We start from the raw sequence: 17,970 nt of genomic DNA, 5'->3' as shown, positions 1-17,970 counted from the left end.
GGGGGAAGGGGATGAGAGGGGGGATGATGGAAGAGAGGGCAGGCTGGGGGGGGGGAGGGAAGTTGGAAGCACCCACTTTTGAAAAGGGACAAGATCAAATAGAGAATAGAACAAGTGGGAGGTGGGATAGGAGGGAGGGAAATATAGTCAGTCTTTTACAATATATCTACTACGGTATGTTATTGTTTTGCATTAGCCACACATGTACAACCTATATTGAACTGCTTATCTTCCCAGTAAGGGTGGGTGACAAGGGAGGAAGTGAATGAATCTGGAATTGAAAGTTTTAAAATCAAATATTCAAATATACGTATATATGTACATATATATGTGTGTATATATATTCATATATATTATATATATATATATACTATTATTAATACCATCTTACATGTAATTGGGAAATAAGATATACAGGCACTGAGGCATAGAGATCCACTGGAAAAGTCGAAAGGGGTATGGGAGAAAATATGGGAGAGAGCAGATTGGAGGAGGGGATATCCTGTGGGACTGCTATTTTGGGGTGGTGGGTGGGGGAAAAGCGGGGAGAAAATGTGTAACTCAAAATCTGGCAGAAACGAATGATGTAAATCAGAAGTTAATAAAGCATTTTTTAAGTAAAAAAAAAGAAGGAAGATAAATAGAGGTATTTCCCCAAAATCTGTTTATTAATCAGAAAGTTTTCCCCAAAAGTTTCTTACAAAAGTACTAAGTTAAGTCAGTGGGTCTCTCACCAGCACAACAATCCATTGAAGCTAGCACATGCGGTGGCCTGAGCACTTGGTGGGAAACAGGCTTGAGCCAGCTGCATCATAAACTGGAAATGGGGTACTGTGCCCTTCAGGACCTGTCATTGCACCTTTTGAATGGATTTTAGCTGCTCCATGACCTTTGGATACAAGGTCGGATTCACCCTACAATCCGCACCTCCTCAATGCCCTTCTCATTGAGATCTCCATTGTAATAAAGAAATGACAGCTAAGTTAAATCCAAAATCTGGCAGTGTGAGCATCTGTCCTCACTTCTAGTCCTCCACAAATCTACTGAGAGATCACTTCATACCCTGTTGAAAGAAGCATATATTGACTCAGTGCTGACAAGGCCATCATGTGGCTTTCATGGATTTCTTCGTCATCATTGGTGGAAGGTCCTGCATACCAGCCATGTTTTGGTCCTGATCTTTTGACTAGAAGAGAAATAAAAAGATGAACCCCCTAATAGTTTTTGCTGTCTGTTTTATGAAACTACTGCTCAAGGAATTCCAAGACCTATGGATTTACAGACATACTGAGCTGCCTAGGGAATGCTGATGAAAGAATCCTCAGGAATGCCATGCTACTATCATTTGCATTGTTTTTTTTTCCAAAGATGGTTTGATGGAGAACCCATATTGAGCTTCTTGTGGAAGATTTTAAGTTGGGTTCTTTTGAAACTTGATTGAGAAGAGAAGGGCTTTTCCATTGAAGGAAGGAATTGCTTCATCCCTTTTTTAAACAATATTGGTCTTTCAAAAGGCTGTAATCTGGATTCTTCCATTGTACCCCAGAAAACTCTTTGTCCTGGGAGATCTTCAGCCCTAAAATTTAACCCTCAGAAGTGCCCTTAGCCCGTGGGGCCCCTGACTCCGATTGGATGGGTGACTTCTCCCAGGAGTTTTGTTTAAGGAGGGTGTCCTGGCCAGCTGCAATCTGTATTCTCTCTTTGTGTCCTCCTGAGCAAAGAACCCCCAAAGTGGGGGGAGATGAGGAATCTTTCTCCAGATGAGTCAAAACACTACCACCTTGACCACCATCTCTCCTCAGAAAATATTGGAGATAATCCCAGGAACTTTGGGAATGGTAGTGCTTGTGACGTGACCTGGTGTCCACAGCCATCATCCTGGGTAGGAATCCCCATAGAGATGCAGCCTGGTAACAGCTCCTTTGAGGGCTATGGATAAAGCTATGAAAGACCCAAAAGAAAAATTTCTTGGCACTGATGAATGGCTCGACATCAGAAGTGGATATGATTCTATCAATGCAATTGATGTGAAAAACAAACTCTAAATTCACTTCTTTCCATCCTGTCAAACTCAGGGATTTTGGGACTGTTATATTTATTCCATTTTGCTTTCTGTTCTATTAGATATACATCTTTTTGAAAAAAACTTTCATGAAGAAATGTTGTTAAATATTTTATACACATCAATAATTTCATTGTCCTATAGCATTATAACTGAAACATTATCCTCTCTAATCCAATAACTCATTGAAATGCTTTTAACAGTTGTATTATAATCTGTCCTAAGGACTATGGGGTTTTTCCACATTACTTGCAACTGAAATCTCCCCTATATGTTGTTTTCCCATTAGAATGTGAGTTCCTTGAGAGTAGGGGCTGTCTTACTTTTCTTTATCTCTGTGTCCCCATTAGCACAGTGCTTTACACATAGTGGGTGCTCAATAAATACTTTTTTTACTCATTTATTCAAATAAATATTTTTATACATAAAAAGTACTAGACTAGAAGCCTCACCAATCAGTCTTAAACTAACATATTTTGTTAATTGTTTAGTGACAGTAGATTAAATAAGTATCTGCCACCAAATATCAACTCATCTTTCATGTTCTTTACTGCAGGTAACTGGAGATGAGGCCAGAAAACTGGACGCAGGTAACAGAATTTGTGCTTCTAGGTTTCCCCAAGAGCTGGGCCCTGCAGCTGATGTTGCTCCTGGGGCTTCTGGTGACATATGTGGTGACAGTAATGGGGAACTTGCTTCTCATCCTGTTCAGTTAGTCTGACCACTGCCTACATACCCAGATGTATTTCTTCCTGAGAAATCTTTCCCTATTGGAGCTGATGCTGGTCTCCATTGTGGTCCCTAAGATGCTAGTTAGTATCCTCACTAAGGACTATACTATCTCCTTTCCTGGCTGTATCATGCAATCCTACTTCTATTTCCTCCTGGGCACCACTGACTTCTTCCTCTTGGCTATCATGTCCCTGGACCGCTATCTAGCCATCTGCCGTCCATTACACCATGAGACACTGATGAGTGGTCCCATCTGTGTCTGGCTCGTGTTAGCATCTTGGCTTGCTGGATTTCTCTGGACACTTTGCCCCACTATCCTCATGGTTAGTCTGCCTTTCTGTGGTCCAAATGGCATTGACCACTTCTTCTGTGATAGCTGGCCACTTATGGCTCTCTCTCAAACTCAGGTTCTTGAGTTTGTGGCTTTTCTGCTTTCCACAGCATTGCTACTGGGCTCACTGACATTGACCTCTAGTTCTTATGCTTTTATTCTTGCCACTGTTTTTTGTACCCCAATGGCCAGTGAGCGGAAGAAAGCCTTTTCTACCTGTGCATCACACCTCACTGTTGTGGTCATGTTCTATGGCAGCTCCATCTTTCTTTATATCCACACATCAAAGGCCCAGTCCTTGCTCCTTAATAAGGGGGTCTCTGCCCTGAACTGCATCATCTCCCTACTCTTGAATCCATTCATCTTTAGTCTTCGCAATGACAAAGTGAAGCAAGCCTTACGTGATGCCATAAAGTGGCACAAACCAATGGACACAAAATTGTGAGAACATTAGTAAAGGTCAAGAAGATATCTTACTTGCATCTCTAGAAGTCAAACAAGGGCCTACAAAAATATATAATGATAAAGACCCTTGATAATCTGGAGTGTTTCCAACAAACACTATCAGCAGTGTCCTCTTTAAACTGAAAGGACTGTAGAATAGTATAATGGAAAGAGCACTGAACTGGAAATTAGAAGACTTGGATTTGAGTCTCAGTTCTTCCCCTTAGTTGCTTTATTAACTAAGAAGGGCTGAAGGGGTCATGAGTGGGAAAAGTTTAAGAAGCTCTGATCTAAGGCAAGTCATTTCCCTTCTCTGGACATGACTTTCCCTACTTATAAAATGAGAGAATAAGTTCAAATAGATATAAGATTGTCATTCTGTGACCTACCTGAAGCAGAATTGGAAATCTCAAAAGGATGGTATCAGAGAAACCAAGAAGTCTTTCTGTGCCTCAGTTGTTCCATTTGTGAAATGAGAAAAATAACATAGGAAGACAATGTCTCCATATGAAAGGAAGTCAGTGTAGAATAGTTTAAAAAATGCTAGACTTTGGTTCAGGATGGCCTGAGTTCTAATGCCACCTCTGACTATGGGCAAGTCATTGAACTTCTTGGACCTCTACTACATCATCTATAAAATGGTGATCATAAGATTGGTAATGCTTGCCTGTCAGAGTTGTTGTGAACCTCAAATAAGAAAATGTAGGTGAAGTGCTTGTAAATCTCACAAACTCTTAAGAAGAAGGAAGAATTTTTCTCTTTATTTTCCAACTTGCAGCCTTGTGCTTTTCACATAGTATGTACTTAAATGTTTGTTGAATTTAATTAATTTGTTAGGTTGCCTCTTCCATGAATCTTATAGACCAAACCAATAGATCCAGATTCAAAACAGAAAAACATTTGCAACCAAACACCATAATGATTTAGTAGCAAGTCAGATAGCATTCATGCCAACCAAATCTGCCAATCCCCTTCAAGGAAGGCTGCAGGTCCATAACCCTATTCATAAGGCCTATATCCTCAACACAGTGGAAGACAAAGGGATGTAAACTCACTCACTGGTGTGTACCTTCTAATCTGTTGTGCCTACTCAATTCCCTTCATCCTCAACCCACTAGTATAGGAAGCACTCTAGCGATCTGATGCACTAAAGCTTCTTGTTTCTCTGCTGCTTTTTTCTCAGGTGGTTATATGACTCCACCTACACTTTTTGTCTCCTGGCTTCTTGTCAGAATACCCCTATGCCAGGCTCTGGCCCCATAGCCTCAGTCATAGCCACCAATCATATGATCTCTCTCTCAGTCACCAACCCACTTCTACAGGTTTTGGCTTCTCTCTCCTGGCAGCCTGTACATCCAATGTTTATGAAACATCTTATACGCATTCCCAACCAATACTCTAAACTTTCCACATCTGGAGCTTTGGTAACCTATTTTCTGAAGTTGATTTATCCTGCCACTGGAATCTACACACAGGGTTTTGAGAGACGTAGTTCATAGTTGAGCCTTAATTCATTGTGGTAATATAAAGTCCTAGATATGTCCTTTACATAAGCACAGATCACTTCTAAGCTATAGAAGCATGTAATTCTATAATGCAAGTGGCATGAAGAAAAGCAATGTTCCTGCCCAAGCCTCCTACAATCATTTTTGGAGATGACAACTGTTTGTACATGCCAGAGAAAAGGACTGGATTTAAATTGCTATAACCAGAGATGAGGCAGCTAGGTGATACAATGTATAAAATACTGGACCTAGAGTCAGGAACACATCTTCCTGAGTTCAAATCTGGCCTCAGACACTAACTGCACTAACTGTGTGACTCTGAGTAAGTCATCTAATTCCATATGCCTCAGTTTCCACATCTGTAAAATTATCTGGAGAAGGAAATGCAAACCACTCCAGTATTTTTGCCAAGGAAACTCCACATGGGGTCACAAAAAGTCAGTCAGACACAAAAGAACAACAAAAATAAGGGATGTGAGGCTCAAGTGAAATAATAGCTATAAAGTACTTTGCAAGGAAAAAAAGTGATATAAAAATGCCAGTAATAGGGGGAGGAGCCAAGATGGCAGAGTAAGAGCAGGGACTTCCTTGAGCTCTCCCCAAAACCCTGCAAATATCCATAAAAAATGCTCTAAAGAACTTCTAGAGCAACAGAACCCACAAAGTGAAACAAATTTCCAGCCCAAGACAACTTGGAGGATCAGCAGGAAGGGTCTATCACACCAGGCTGGGATCAGAGTGCAGTCCAGCATGGTCCATGCCAGCACAGACAGGGTAGAGCAAGCCTAGGGCACTGAATCACTGACAGTTGAGGCAGTTTCCAGGCTTCTCAACCCACAAACACCAAAGACAGCTTACAAGGTTAGTAGGAAAGGTGTCTTGGACCTAGGTGAGAGAGGAGTGTGGTCTAGCCTAAGCCCCAAGGTGGCAGAGGAGACAGTGGCTACTTCCAGAGCTCTTGGCCCACAGATGATGGGGGGATCCAGCAGCTGATCAGATTGGGACTGCAAGGATCTCTTTGCTGGCTCTGAGGCATGAATCCCTTGCTTTGGCCATGCTTGGATCTGGGTCACAATCCTGGTTGGCAGTCCTGGGAAAAGGAGAGCTAGCATAGCAGAGTTTGTGGTGGCAGTAGAGAGGGAATCCTCCTCACAGCTTCAAGGCAGAAAAAAGTGCTTGTGGTCATTCACAGATCAGGAGAGGAGTAAACATCTCTCCTTAGATCATACCACCTTGGAAGAACTGAAAATTGACAGGTCCCTAAAAGTATCTGAAAACAACTGCACAAAACCCTGAAGCTTGAGATAATACATCCTTCACAATGGAAGCAGAGTTCAACCTTAACAAAGAGTTAAAATGTCAAGTGATTGACTGGGGAAATGAGCAAACCTAAGGATAGAAATCAGACTATAGAATCTTACTTTGGTGACAAAGAAGATCAAAATATACAACCAGAAGAAGACAAAAAAATCAAAGTTCCTACATCCAAAGCCTCTAAGAAAAAAATATTAATTGGTCACAGGTCATGGAAGGGCTCAAAAAGGATTTTGAAAATCAAGTAAAAGAAGGGGGAAATGGGAAGAGAAATGAGAGTGATGCAAGAAAATCATGAAAAACAAGTCAACAGTTGGTTAAAGGAAACCCCAAAAATGGACTAATCCAAAAATAGACTAACCCAAATAGTAAAAGAGGTCCAAAAAGTCAATGAGGAGAAGGATACCTTAAAAAGCATAATGGGCCAAATGGAAAAGGAGGTCCAGAAAAGTTCACTGAAGGAAATAATTCCTTCAAAATTAGAATGGAGCAAATAGAAGCTAATGACTTTATAAGAAATCAAGAAATTATAAAACAGAATCAAAAGAATGAAAAAAGAAAAGACAATGTGAAATATCTCGTTGGAAAAACAACTGACATGGAAAATAGTTCCAGGAGAGATCATTTAAAAATTTTTGGACTACCTGAAAGCCATGATCACAAAAAGAGCCTAGACATCGTCTTTCAAGAAATTATCAAGGGAAACTCTTCCCATCTTCGAGAAACAGAGGGTAAAAATAGAAATGGAAACAATCCACCAATCACCTCCTGAAAGAGACCCCAAAAGGAAAACTCCTAGGAATACTGTAGCCAAATTCCAGAGTTCCAAGATCAAGGTGAAAATATTGTAAGCAGCCAGAAAGAAACAATTCAAGTATTGTAGACATACAAACAAGACAACACAAGATTTAGTAGCTTCTACATTAAGGGATAGGAGGGCTTCAAATATGATACTCCAGAATCCAAAGGACCTAGGATTAAAATCAAGAATCACCTACCCAGCATAACTGAGTATAATCCTTCAGAGGAAAAAATGGATATTCAATGAAATAGAGGACTTTCAAGCATTCTTGATGAAAAAACCAGAGCTGAATAGAAAATTTGACTTTAAAATAGAAGAATCAAGAGAGGCATGAAAAGATAAACAAGAGAGAAATCATAAGGAACTTATTAAAGTTGAACTATTTATATTCCTACATGGAAACATGATATTTTTAACTCATGAGACCTTTGTCAGTATTAGGATACTTGAATGGAATACACACACATATACATATACATATATGTGATATATATATATATATATATATATACACACACACACACACATACAGAGGGCACAGGGTGAGTTGAATATGAAGGGATGATGTCTAAAAAATAACATTAAGGGGTGAGAGAAGAATATACTGAGAGAAGGAGAAAGAAAGAATAGAATGTGATAAATTTTCTCACATAAAAGAGGCAAGAAATAGCTTTCACAATGGAGGTAAATGGGGAGGAGGTGAAAGGGAATGAGTGAACCTTACTCTCATCAGATTTGGCTTGAGGAGGGAATAACATACACACTCAATTGGGTATGAAAATTTATCTTACCCTACAGGAAAGATGGGGTAAGGAGATAAATGAGGCGGGGGGTGGGGATGATAGAAGGTAGGGCAGATTGGAGGAAGGGTCATCAGAATGCATGTCATCTTGGGGTTGGGGAAGAGGAGAGATTGGGAGAAAATTTGGAACCCAAAATGTTGTGGACATGAATGTTGAAAACTAAAAATAAGGGGCAGCCAGGTAGCACAGCGAATAAGAGCACCGGCTCCAGTGTTGAGAAGACCTGGAGATCGAATCCCGGGCTCAGATACTCAGCACCACACCCAGAAATAACTGGCCATGTAACCTTGAGCAAGTTACTTAACCCCGATTGCTTTAAAAAAAAAGAAAACTAAAAATAAATTAATTAATAAAACATTGTGAAAATAAATTAATAAAAACAAAACAAAAAATGCTAGTAATCATCATCATCCATATTCTCCAGAGCTCCAATCTTCATTCCTTGAGCCTTCTATTGCACTCCTCCTGAACTCAAGAAGTGTTTATAGAACAATACAGGAGTATACTGGTAAATGTTTAATAATCTTGTTCTCAGGAAAATACATTCACATACGTTAAGTTCAATTCATATTAACATTTTCTAAAGTCTAGACAATCAACAAAACAATAAATCAGGCCTTGATGTGTAGCTATGATTTCTGAAGTGTAAATGTTCACACTGAAAATTTAAGAATGGGATTTCCTCAGCTTGTTTGACTTGGCTCCAACATGCCCCTACTTATAATCATAAAATAATGCAGTAGTAGACAAAACAGAGTCCTTATTTTAGACCTCTCCCCACCTCAAGCCAGCCACATACTAGCAGATTAGCGAGTCCCTCTTTCCCTTCCCCTGAAATACAACAAACTACCCCAGAAGCCAATGACTAACCAGTTGCAAATCCAGGTGGCCACACTCTCCTTCACAGCAGCTTCCAATAATTTAAGTTCCCTTTACAAGCAATTTATACTATATATAGAATCAAATGAAAAAGAAAAAAATCAAGGGAAGTTATGCTGAATCACAAGATATTATTCAGTACAAATAAACAATGTTTAATATAAAGATTGATAAGAAAAAAGTATATAATTATTAGGTTTACATTTGCAACATTTTACTATCTTGTCATGTTGACAAGCACACTGGTGATTATAAGAATATATTATGAAAGTCTCAAATCAGTGGTTTGGATTTACAGGGTTCATGTACTTTGTTCACACTATATCCCTCCAATGTCAACATTTAGCCTCAATTATTTAAGTAGGTCTACTGTTTTTTTTGGCTGCCACAGTCCCCATATCTTGTATTTTTAAGCACAGTCATATGAGAACTGAAGAGAATAGAGAACTTCTTGGCTGGTTGTAAGAGTAATAGCAAAAGAGTGAGAAACAATGCTATATAAATTGACAGAATAGTAAACAATTTCTATGAGCATGAGGCTCTATACTGCCAGATTATTGCCAGGAGAATGGTTATAGATTAACCTGAAATTTTCTCCTGTACAAGCATCCAGGCACACATACAAAGAACATTGGTCCTGAAGCTTGTTCATGGCCTGAACTTTTGATTTTTGCTTTCAACATACATGAACCAGTCTCAGGCTCTAAAGACTACAATAGTTACAGGGAATAATTTAATATCGACTCAAAGCTTCTGATTTAATATATTTTTACACTAGGAGACTTAGTATCTATGAAATATTCTAACCCTACTTCCCTATGCTCTGAGGGGATAATGAGGTAAAGAGGGTCCTAAAATTAGTTCAGAATTTTGTTGTTCTCTAACCTGGTTCATGGATTAAGACTCACCTGCTATATTGTTTCATTGAGTTTAAAACCTCCCATCAATATCCTTGAGCATGTAGAAATTCAGCAACTTAGAAAACAATTAATTCTTATTCTTACAAGAAATATTTTCCATCCTGGTTAACCATCATCACAGATTCAAAGATAAATAAACAGTGTCATTGAAACTCAGGCACTCAATGATTACAGAGATCTAAGAAAGGAGAAGGGAAGTAGCTGTGACAACATTTAGCTAGCTGTTCTTTCATGTTTGAGTCTGAACATTATAGACTATCAAATATTTGGAGATGCTAAGCAAGACTCCCTATAGGAAACTATTAGCATTTCTCCTTTCATGGCAGATTGCTGATATGACAACATAAACCCTTTTTACCAGCACCAGAGTAAGACCACAGACAACAAAGTAGTCACATCTATGCCCATAAGAGATATCATCTCACATGGTTAAGTTTCACTGCTTACAATTAAGACAGAACACAATTATCTTTGAACTGAACATGAATACCAGCACGTTTACAATTGTAACATGATACATGGCAATCATTAAATTATTCATCTTTGGTAGCCATTACATTCATACAAAGTCTTCTACAAGCTTCTAACTAATTTTTTCTGCCTTTTATCACCTTTTATTCTTATGTGACATTACATCTCTCTTTCATAATACATTCCAGAGCAAACACCAATAGTAAAAATCAATAAGCACAAAAATAATTATATTGTATTATTTTACCTAGAAAATTATGGAGTCACCCAAAACCAGAAGTTTTAGGGTCTACATGCTGCTTCTGGGAAAGGGAGAAATCATCAGCAAAATCATTCTGCTCTTCAGTTTTGGTATCAACCTTTAGAAGTACAAAAATCTTCAAGTGGAGTCTATGGATCCAAGGTTGTAGGCCTTGATGTATATATGTAATATAAAATAAAGAAATTTTACTTTTTTCAGCAGGTTTTCAGGAAGCTACTCTTTTTGATGGATCAGAAGTGGGATTCTTGACCTAAGAATAGAAGTTGTTAATGCTGAACATCATCGTCTTAAAGCAAATGAAAAACTTATCATATACAAAGGACCAAAAGTGGTGGACTAGTTCATTATTTTTACTAACTTACTAAGATTCTATGTTTGGTATATGAGGCAGTTATGACAATTTTGGCATTGTGTAAACAATTTATTGCAGTTTAATTATATCCTGAATATTTCTAATGGACCACATTATTTTTCCAGGTACCTTCTTTCTATTGTCAGGATATCAGTTTCTTTTTATCAGTTTAGAAGTGAAGTTGATTTAGAATTCAAAAAAAAAATAAATTTTATTTATAAACTTTTTCATAATGACCCTCCTCCTGTCTTTTAAGGATGTAGAGATTGGGACTCAAACATGTTTAGGCTTTATCATAAAGGAAGCTCAAACAGGTAAGACCCTCCAAATACATAATCAGCCTTAATCCTTAAAACAAAATTATATTTGCCATAGTAGTAACAGGACCTTTCAATTTTCATGAAAATAAATGGACATTTCCAATTTTAATTTATTTTTTCTCAGCTCAAAATTAATGAAGTACCTCTGTTTTCACAGAAAACTCCTTCACAAGGTGGCCTAGCCATACCAGATCTAAAATTGTATTATAAAACATCAATTGTCAAAACTACTTGGTACTGGCTAAGAAATAGAGTGGTGAATCAGTAGAATAGGTTAAGTACATAAGACACATTAGTCAATGACTATAGTAATCTATTTGATTAACCCAAAGACTCCAATTTCTGGGATTAGAATTCACATTTGACAAAAACTTGGAAAATTGGAAAATAGTATGGCATACACTAAGCATAAACCAACATCTTACACCATATACCAAGATAAGAAGTACACGATTTGGACATAAAGAGTGATTCTATAAGGAGATTAAGAGAGCAAGGAATAGTTTACCCATCAAATCTATGGAGAATGGAAGAATTTATGACCAAACAAGAGATAGAGAACATTATGAAATGCAAACTGGCTAGTTTTGATTAAATTACAAAGCTTTTTGCACAAACAAAGCCAATGCAACCAAGATTAGAAGGGAAGCAGAAATCTGTAAAATAATTTTTACAGTCAATGTCTCTGATAAAGGCATCATTTCTAAAATAAATAGAGAACCGAGTAAAATTTATAAGAATACAAGTTATTTCCCAGTTGATAAATGGTCAAAAGATATTTACAGGCAGTTTTTGGATGAAGAAATTAAAACTGTCTATAATCATATGAAAAAAATGCTCTAAATCACTATTGATTAGAGAAGTGCAAATCAAAACAACTCTGAGGTACCACATCACAACTATCAAATTGGCTAACATGACAAAACAGGAAAATTATAAATGTTGAAGATGTGGGAAAATTAGAACACTAATGCATTGTTGGTGGAGTTGTAAACTGATCCAACAATTCTGTAGAGCAATTTGAAACTATGCCCAAAGGGCTATAAAACTGTGCATACCCTTTGATCCCACAAGACCACTACTAGGTCTGTATCCCAAAGATATCATTAAAAAGGGAAAAGGACCCACATGTACAAAAATACTTATAGCAGCTATTTTTGTGGTGGCCAAGAATTGGAAATTGAGGGGATGCCCATCAATTGGGGAATGGCTGAACAAGTTGTGCTACATGAATGTAATGGAATACTATCATTCCATAAGAAATGATGAGTAGGAGGATTTTAGAAAAACATACATGAACTGATGCTAAGTAAAATGAGCAGAACCAGGAAACATTGTACACAGTGATAGCAACTTTGTGTGATGACAAACTTTGATTGACTTATCTCTTCTCAGCAATGCAACGATCTAAGACAATTACAAAAGATACATGATGCAAAATGCTACCCACAACCAGAGAAAGAACTATGGATTCTGAATGCATATTGAAACATTCTATTTTCTTTTTTTTATTGCTTTGCTTTTTCTTTCTTGTGTTTTTTCCTCTTTTGTTCCAATTCTTCTTTCACAACATGACAAATGTGGAAATAAGTTGAATATAATTGTACATATATAGCCTATATCAGATTGCATGCTGTCATGGGGAGAGTCAGAGGGAAGAGAGAGGAAAAATATGGAACTCAAAATCTTATAAAAGTGAATGTTGAAAACTAAAAATTAATTAATTAATTTAATTTTTTTTATATTTTTTTAAAAACTCCTTTACCGACTTTCTTTCAGTGTCAAACAGAAATCAATCCAGACACTAACAAATAAAAAGTAATTTTATTCTCAGCACTTAGCATAGTGCCTGGTACATGGCTGGGGCTTAATAAATGTTCACTGGATTTATGAATTGGAATTATATTTCAGACAACCACACCTAGAATAATTTAATTCTGAAGCTGTTCACTCTCCAATTTCAAAGTTGGATTTGTGTATCATTTGTCCATCAACAATGCATTAGTGTTCTAATTTTCCCACATCTTCTTCAACATTTATCATTTTCCTGTTTTGTCATGCTAGTCAATCTGATAGTTGTGATGTGGTACCTCAGAGCTGTTTTGATTTGCACTTCTCTAATTCTTATGACTGGAGTATTTTCATGCATAGTAGTCAAAACTCTTGTCCAAGTTACATATACATTTGCAATCTTACAGGCACATCTTTAAAACAAAATTTCACACATGAAATATGCCTTGCTTACTTTAGGGAAATATTGGCTCAGATCTTATTTTTAAAAGATGATGCAGTGGTGAATTAAACTAGCTTCTAGTTTCTGGCAGCCAACCACATTAAATCTAGTTGCCTTGCAAAACAATAAAACCATGAATACTCTTTCCATATATGAGCTTATTTTGTACTCAGGTTTGGTTGCAAATATTCAAGGCCTTAATTCCCAATTTAAAAGATCCATAGTATATTCAGATAAATTGTACTCAACTATCTTGAAGAATCAGATTCACAAGATCTCACCTTATTTGTTATGGCATCATGATTTTACTCTTTCGAAAAGAGTTTGAAGCCTTTTTTATTGTCCATTAATTTCAGAAGCAATCACACTGAAAGTCTGAAAAAACTGCCAGAATTCTAAAGAGGCATATATACTCTTTGGGACAGATAATACAGATAATTCAAACAAGCTTTCCTGTGCTCTATGCTTAAGAGTGGTAGGGGTGCTTCATGGATTTTATTAGACAGATTTTTCTCTTCTGAATTCCACTCAGAATCAGCCAAAACAAAAGATAATACAGAACTTAGAAATAAAAGTTCTTACTGACCTGTTTAAAAAAAAAAATATGAGGGGAATCCAAATGCCTCAGGCAAGAGGAAACAATTTTCTTCACTTAAGTATATGTTTTGAATTTCCGAGTCAATGAACCAAAACTGTCATGGGAAAAATAAATTATGATAAATTTAGGGTAAAGATCAGGAAGAAGTTTAATTGTCATGATAAGCCATAATAGGGAGAGATTGGTTGACAGTATTTCTTCTGTTAGCCAACTGGGTTTTCCTTACAAACAATTTCCAAGAATTTACGTTGGCTTGCCTTATAAGCAATTACAGATATCATATATGTATATGTAAAATATGTGTGTGAATATACATGTGTTTGTTTACATGTACATGCCACATATAATAGAAAAAAACAAGAGCAATTATAATAACCATTTTATGATGAAGTTCTCAGATTGGGTTTACAAGTATACTTAATAATGATAAATATTTCCAATATAATCCATTTCTAAAATCTAAAATATGGAGGGGAATAGTGGAAGACTAAGTAATATTGTCGCCTAAAATGAGACTTTGTGGAAGGAAAAAGAAATTTAAAGAAAATTTGACTATAATCTCAGTGAAGCAAAATCATCTTCAGGGTATTCAAGAACAAAAAAGGTGAGAGGAAGAGAAAGGAACAAGCATTTATTAAGCCCTACTAGGTGCCAAGCATTGTGTTAAGCACTTTACAAATATGTCATTCAATCTCCTTAGATCCTCACAACAACCCTGTAAGGTAGGTGCTATTATATCCCCATTTTACAGTAGTAGAGGAAATTGAGGCAGACAGAGGGTAAGTGACTTGCCCAAGCTCAGACCACTAATAGGTTTCTGAGACTGGATTTGAACTTACACTAATTTTCCCAGAAGAAGGAAAAGGGTGAAAAACATGTTAAGATTTTTATAATAAACTCTTTTCACTAACAAAGACAGAAGAGTCACTGCATTTAGATTTTTAATGTTATGGACCAAGATGCACTTCTTTAAGCAGAAGAAATGGCACTTTAAGAAAAAAGGAAAAAATAGCTAGAATAGAGCACACACACATACACATACACACACACGTACAAGTGCAAGGGCTCCATAGATATAATTTTTAAAGTATTAAGGAAGTGAATCTCAAAATATCTGAAGAAAGGGAAAGTATTGGGGGGGGGGGAAATCTCAGACCTTACTATTAGCCCCTTTCCAATCCTTGCTGAGATATAGTTCACAGTGTGTACCATGAGAAAAAAAATATCCCTTAAATCCCAGGGGTTGGTCTTCCTTGCCCATGAATCAAAGTCCTGGACCGTCTAAAAGTTCATATCAGATGATTGGGGTTTTTTTTTATGTCTGAAGTGGAAGGATCCCATGAGCAATAGAGAAAAAATGAGCAATCTTTTTCAGCTACTTCATAGGCTTTTTCAAGGCTAAAAAGCATCTAGCAGACATTGATTCTCATATACATCTTCCTACTAAAGGTCCCTGGTTTATTGTTCCTGTTTCCCCCATGTGAATATTTGCCGCTTCCATAGTTTCTTCATGGCCTCAATCACTTCTTTGTTCCTCAGGGTGTAGATGGCAGGATTGAGCATAGGGGTGACCATGGTGTACAGGACAGAGACTGCCTTGTCCATAGGAAAGGTCTGAAAGGGCCGGGCATATATATAAATACAAGGAACAAAGATCAGGGTTACCACAGCAATGTGGGAGGCACAGGTGGACAATGCTTTGCTTTGGCCCTCCCGGGAATGACTCCGAAGCATAATAAGAAGGGCCGTGTAGGACCCCAATAGTATCAGGAAGCACATCAGAGTGACCAGGCCATTGTTGGAGACCATTAGCAGCTCCAGTACAAAAGTGTCTGTGCAAGCCAGTTTGATCAGCTGGGGCACATCACAGTAGAAGTTGTCCAATTCGTTGGGTCCACAAAATGGGAGTTGAACAGTCAGGGCAATTTGAACTATTGAGTGGACAAAGCCCCCCACCCAGGAACCTGCCATAAAGAGCCCACAAACTTCCTGATTCATAATGAGTGGGTAGCGTAAGGGCTGGGAGATGGCAACATAGCGGTCATATGCCATGACTGTGAGTAGAAAGATTTTGATCCCGCCAATGAAATGGAAAAAAAAGAGCTGTGTGAGGCAACCCCCAAAGGAGATGGTTGGGTTGTGAGAGAGCAGGTCAACCAACATCCGGGGGGAAGTAATAGAAGAGTAGCAGAAGTCAAGGAAGGAGAGGTTGGCTAGGAGAAAGTACATGGTTGTATGCAGGTGGGGGTCAGAGGACACAATGGCCACAATGAGTAGGTTCCCCATGACAGTCAACAAATACACGGTGAGAAACACCATAAAGAAGAAAATCCGGAGCTCCCATGTCTGGGAAAGACCCAAGAATAGAAATCCTGTCAGCTGAGTAAGATTGGCTGGATTCATCTGCTTGATGTAGCTCTGGAGGTGAACCTGTTGGGGAAATGTGCAAAACCATCAGTGATTCTGCCACTAAATTCACCCAGAGAATTCCCTAGAGGCCATACTAAGTATCATTCTTAGCAAAAATGCCACCATATCTAGTAATATTCAACTGTCAAACTCATTGTACAACAGGCAAGGGAGCTGGTTGCTACTGAAACCAAGAAGGCTTGGATATAGCCTCTCTTTTCCCTGTTGCTCTGCCTGGAAGAGAATATGAGTCCTGTATGAAAATACTCAATTTTCCCAGAATGGGATGGGTTCAGAGTACATGCCTGGAAACGACTGAGCAAAAGGTGCTTGGGAAGAGAAGCCACAAGGTGAGTAAAGGAGATTCTGGGAAATGATAGTGAAGATGGTGGGAGGAGGCCATGGCTTCAAGATGAGAAACCAAAAGTACAGAAACAGACTGGGAACTCCAAAAGAGACCACTACAATAGAAACAGACAGCAACGAACCTCAGAAGAGAGGAGAAAAAAAACTTACACCAATGTAAAATAAGTATAACCCCAAGGAAAGGACAGAAGGTAACTGATGTGGAACTGCCCCCTGGACCTATGATAATAATGATGTACCAAAGCTTCTAGGACTTCATCTCCTGGTGACATTATTTTTAGCTGAGGATTATAATCCAAAACAGAGAGGAAGGAGCCCTTAATGTGATGGGAGTTGTTATTCCTTTTGGCACATAGTAAGTGCTTAATAAATTCTCTCTCTCTCTCTCTCTCTCTCTCTCTCTCTCTCTCTCTCCTTCCTTCCTTCCTTCCTTCCCTCTTTCCCTTCTTCCTTCCTGCCTTCCCTCTCTCCCTCCCTCTCTCTTACATGCCTTATAATGAAAGTGTTTTAAGCTCAAATGTCTTTGTAACCTTGTTTGCTTGCTCAAAGGTAATTAAACACCCCTATAAGACAACTCAAATTCTAAATTCTAACATTCCCAAAGAAATAGTTGGTGAGGATGCATGCAAGGAATACAAAGTATTAATTATTTAGAATTAGCAAAGTTTGAACTTATGGCTACATAGGCTAGTGACTCAGTTCTAAGGCTATGGTTTATAACATAACTCAAAAAAATGTCACTTGTTCAGTGGAGTTCTGAGAATGTGGACACTTCAATGAAATAATATATTAGTGACATCAAATTCAGTCCTATTAATACATAGAGAGTGTGGCCAGAATGATAAAGTTTTTAAATAAAGAATAATGAATCTTCTAGTACTGAGACCATGGCATAGTGAGAACATTTGGGTTCCATACATGCCAATAATTGTTTGAGGGAACTTTAAGTCAGGCAGCTGAGTATAAGTCCATATATGGCAAAGGTAGGCTTTGGATAATATTTTTGGTGGCAACAAACCCTCTTGTAGACTACAGGTCCCTGTAGAGACCTTGTACCAATTCCTCTCTGGTTCCTCCAGGTCCCTGAACCTTTTCACCACTCAGTTATTTGGGGAATCAATTCTAGGAGTATTCCTTGAAGATCAAATTGAGATTGCCCTTTGGTTC

General features: G+C 37.9%; 1 protein-coding gene and 1 pseudogene across 1 annotated transcript; one reads left to right on the top strand and one right to left on the bottom strand.

Moving 5' to 3' along the window:
* The first annotated feature begins 2,628 nt into the window (after positions 1-2,628).
* On the top strand, positions 2,629-3,570 carry LOC138147638 (olfactory receptor 6T1-like; annotated as a pseudogene).
* An 11,916-nt stretch (positions 3,571-15,486) lies between these two features.
* On the bottom strand, positions 15,487-16,452 carry OR4D5 (olfactory receptor family 4 subfamily D member 5). The gene has a single exon (XM_069070255.1). It carries the CDS (start codon positions 16,429-16,431, stop codon positions 15,487-15,489), a length of 945 nt encoding a protein of 314 aa, XP_068926356.1. The 5' UTR covers positions 16,432-16,452.
* Between the last annotated feature and the right edge of the window lie 1,518 nt (positions 16,453-17,970).

The sequence above is a fragment of the Petaurus breviceps genome, unplaced genomic scaffold, assembly GCF_028583685.1.
Source record: "Petaurus breviceps papuanus isolate PSGF00001 unplaced genomic scaffold, PetGlider_PUasm1.0 90804, whole genome shotgun sequence".
In the NCBI taxonomy this organism is placed as follows: domain Eukaryota; kingdom Metazoa; phylum Chordata; class Mammalia; order Diprotodontia; family Petauridae; genus Petaurus; species Petaurus breviceps.
This window is presented reverse-complemented; position numbering and strand designations above follow the sequence as displayed.

Coding starts and splice junctions, on each gene's coding strand:
- OR4D5 (XM_069070255.1), bottom strand. CDS start 16,431: ATGAATCCAGCCAATCTTACTCAGCTGACAGGATTTCTATTCTTGGGT.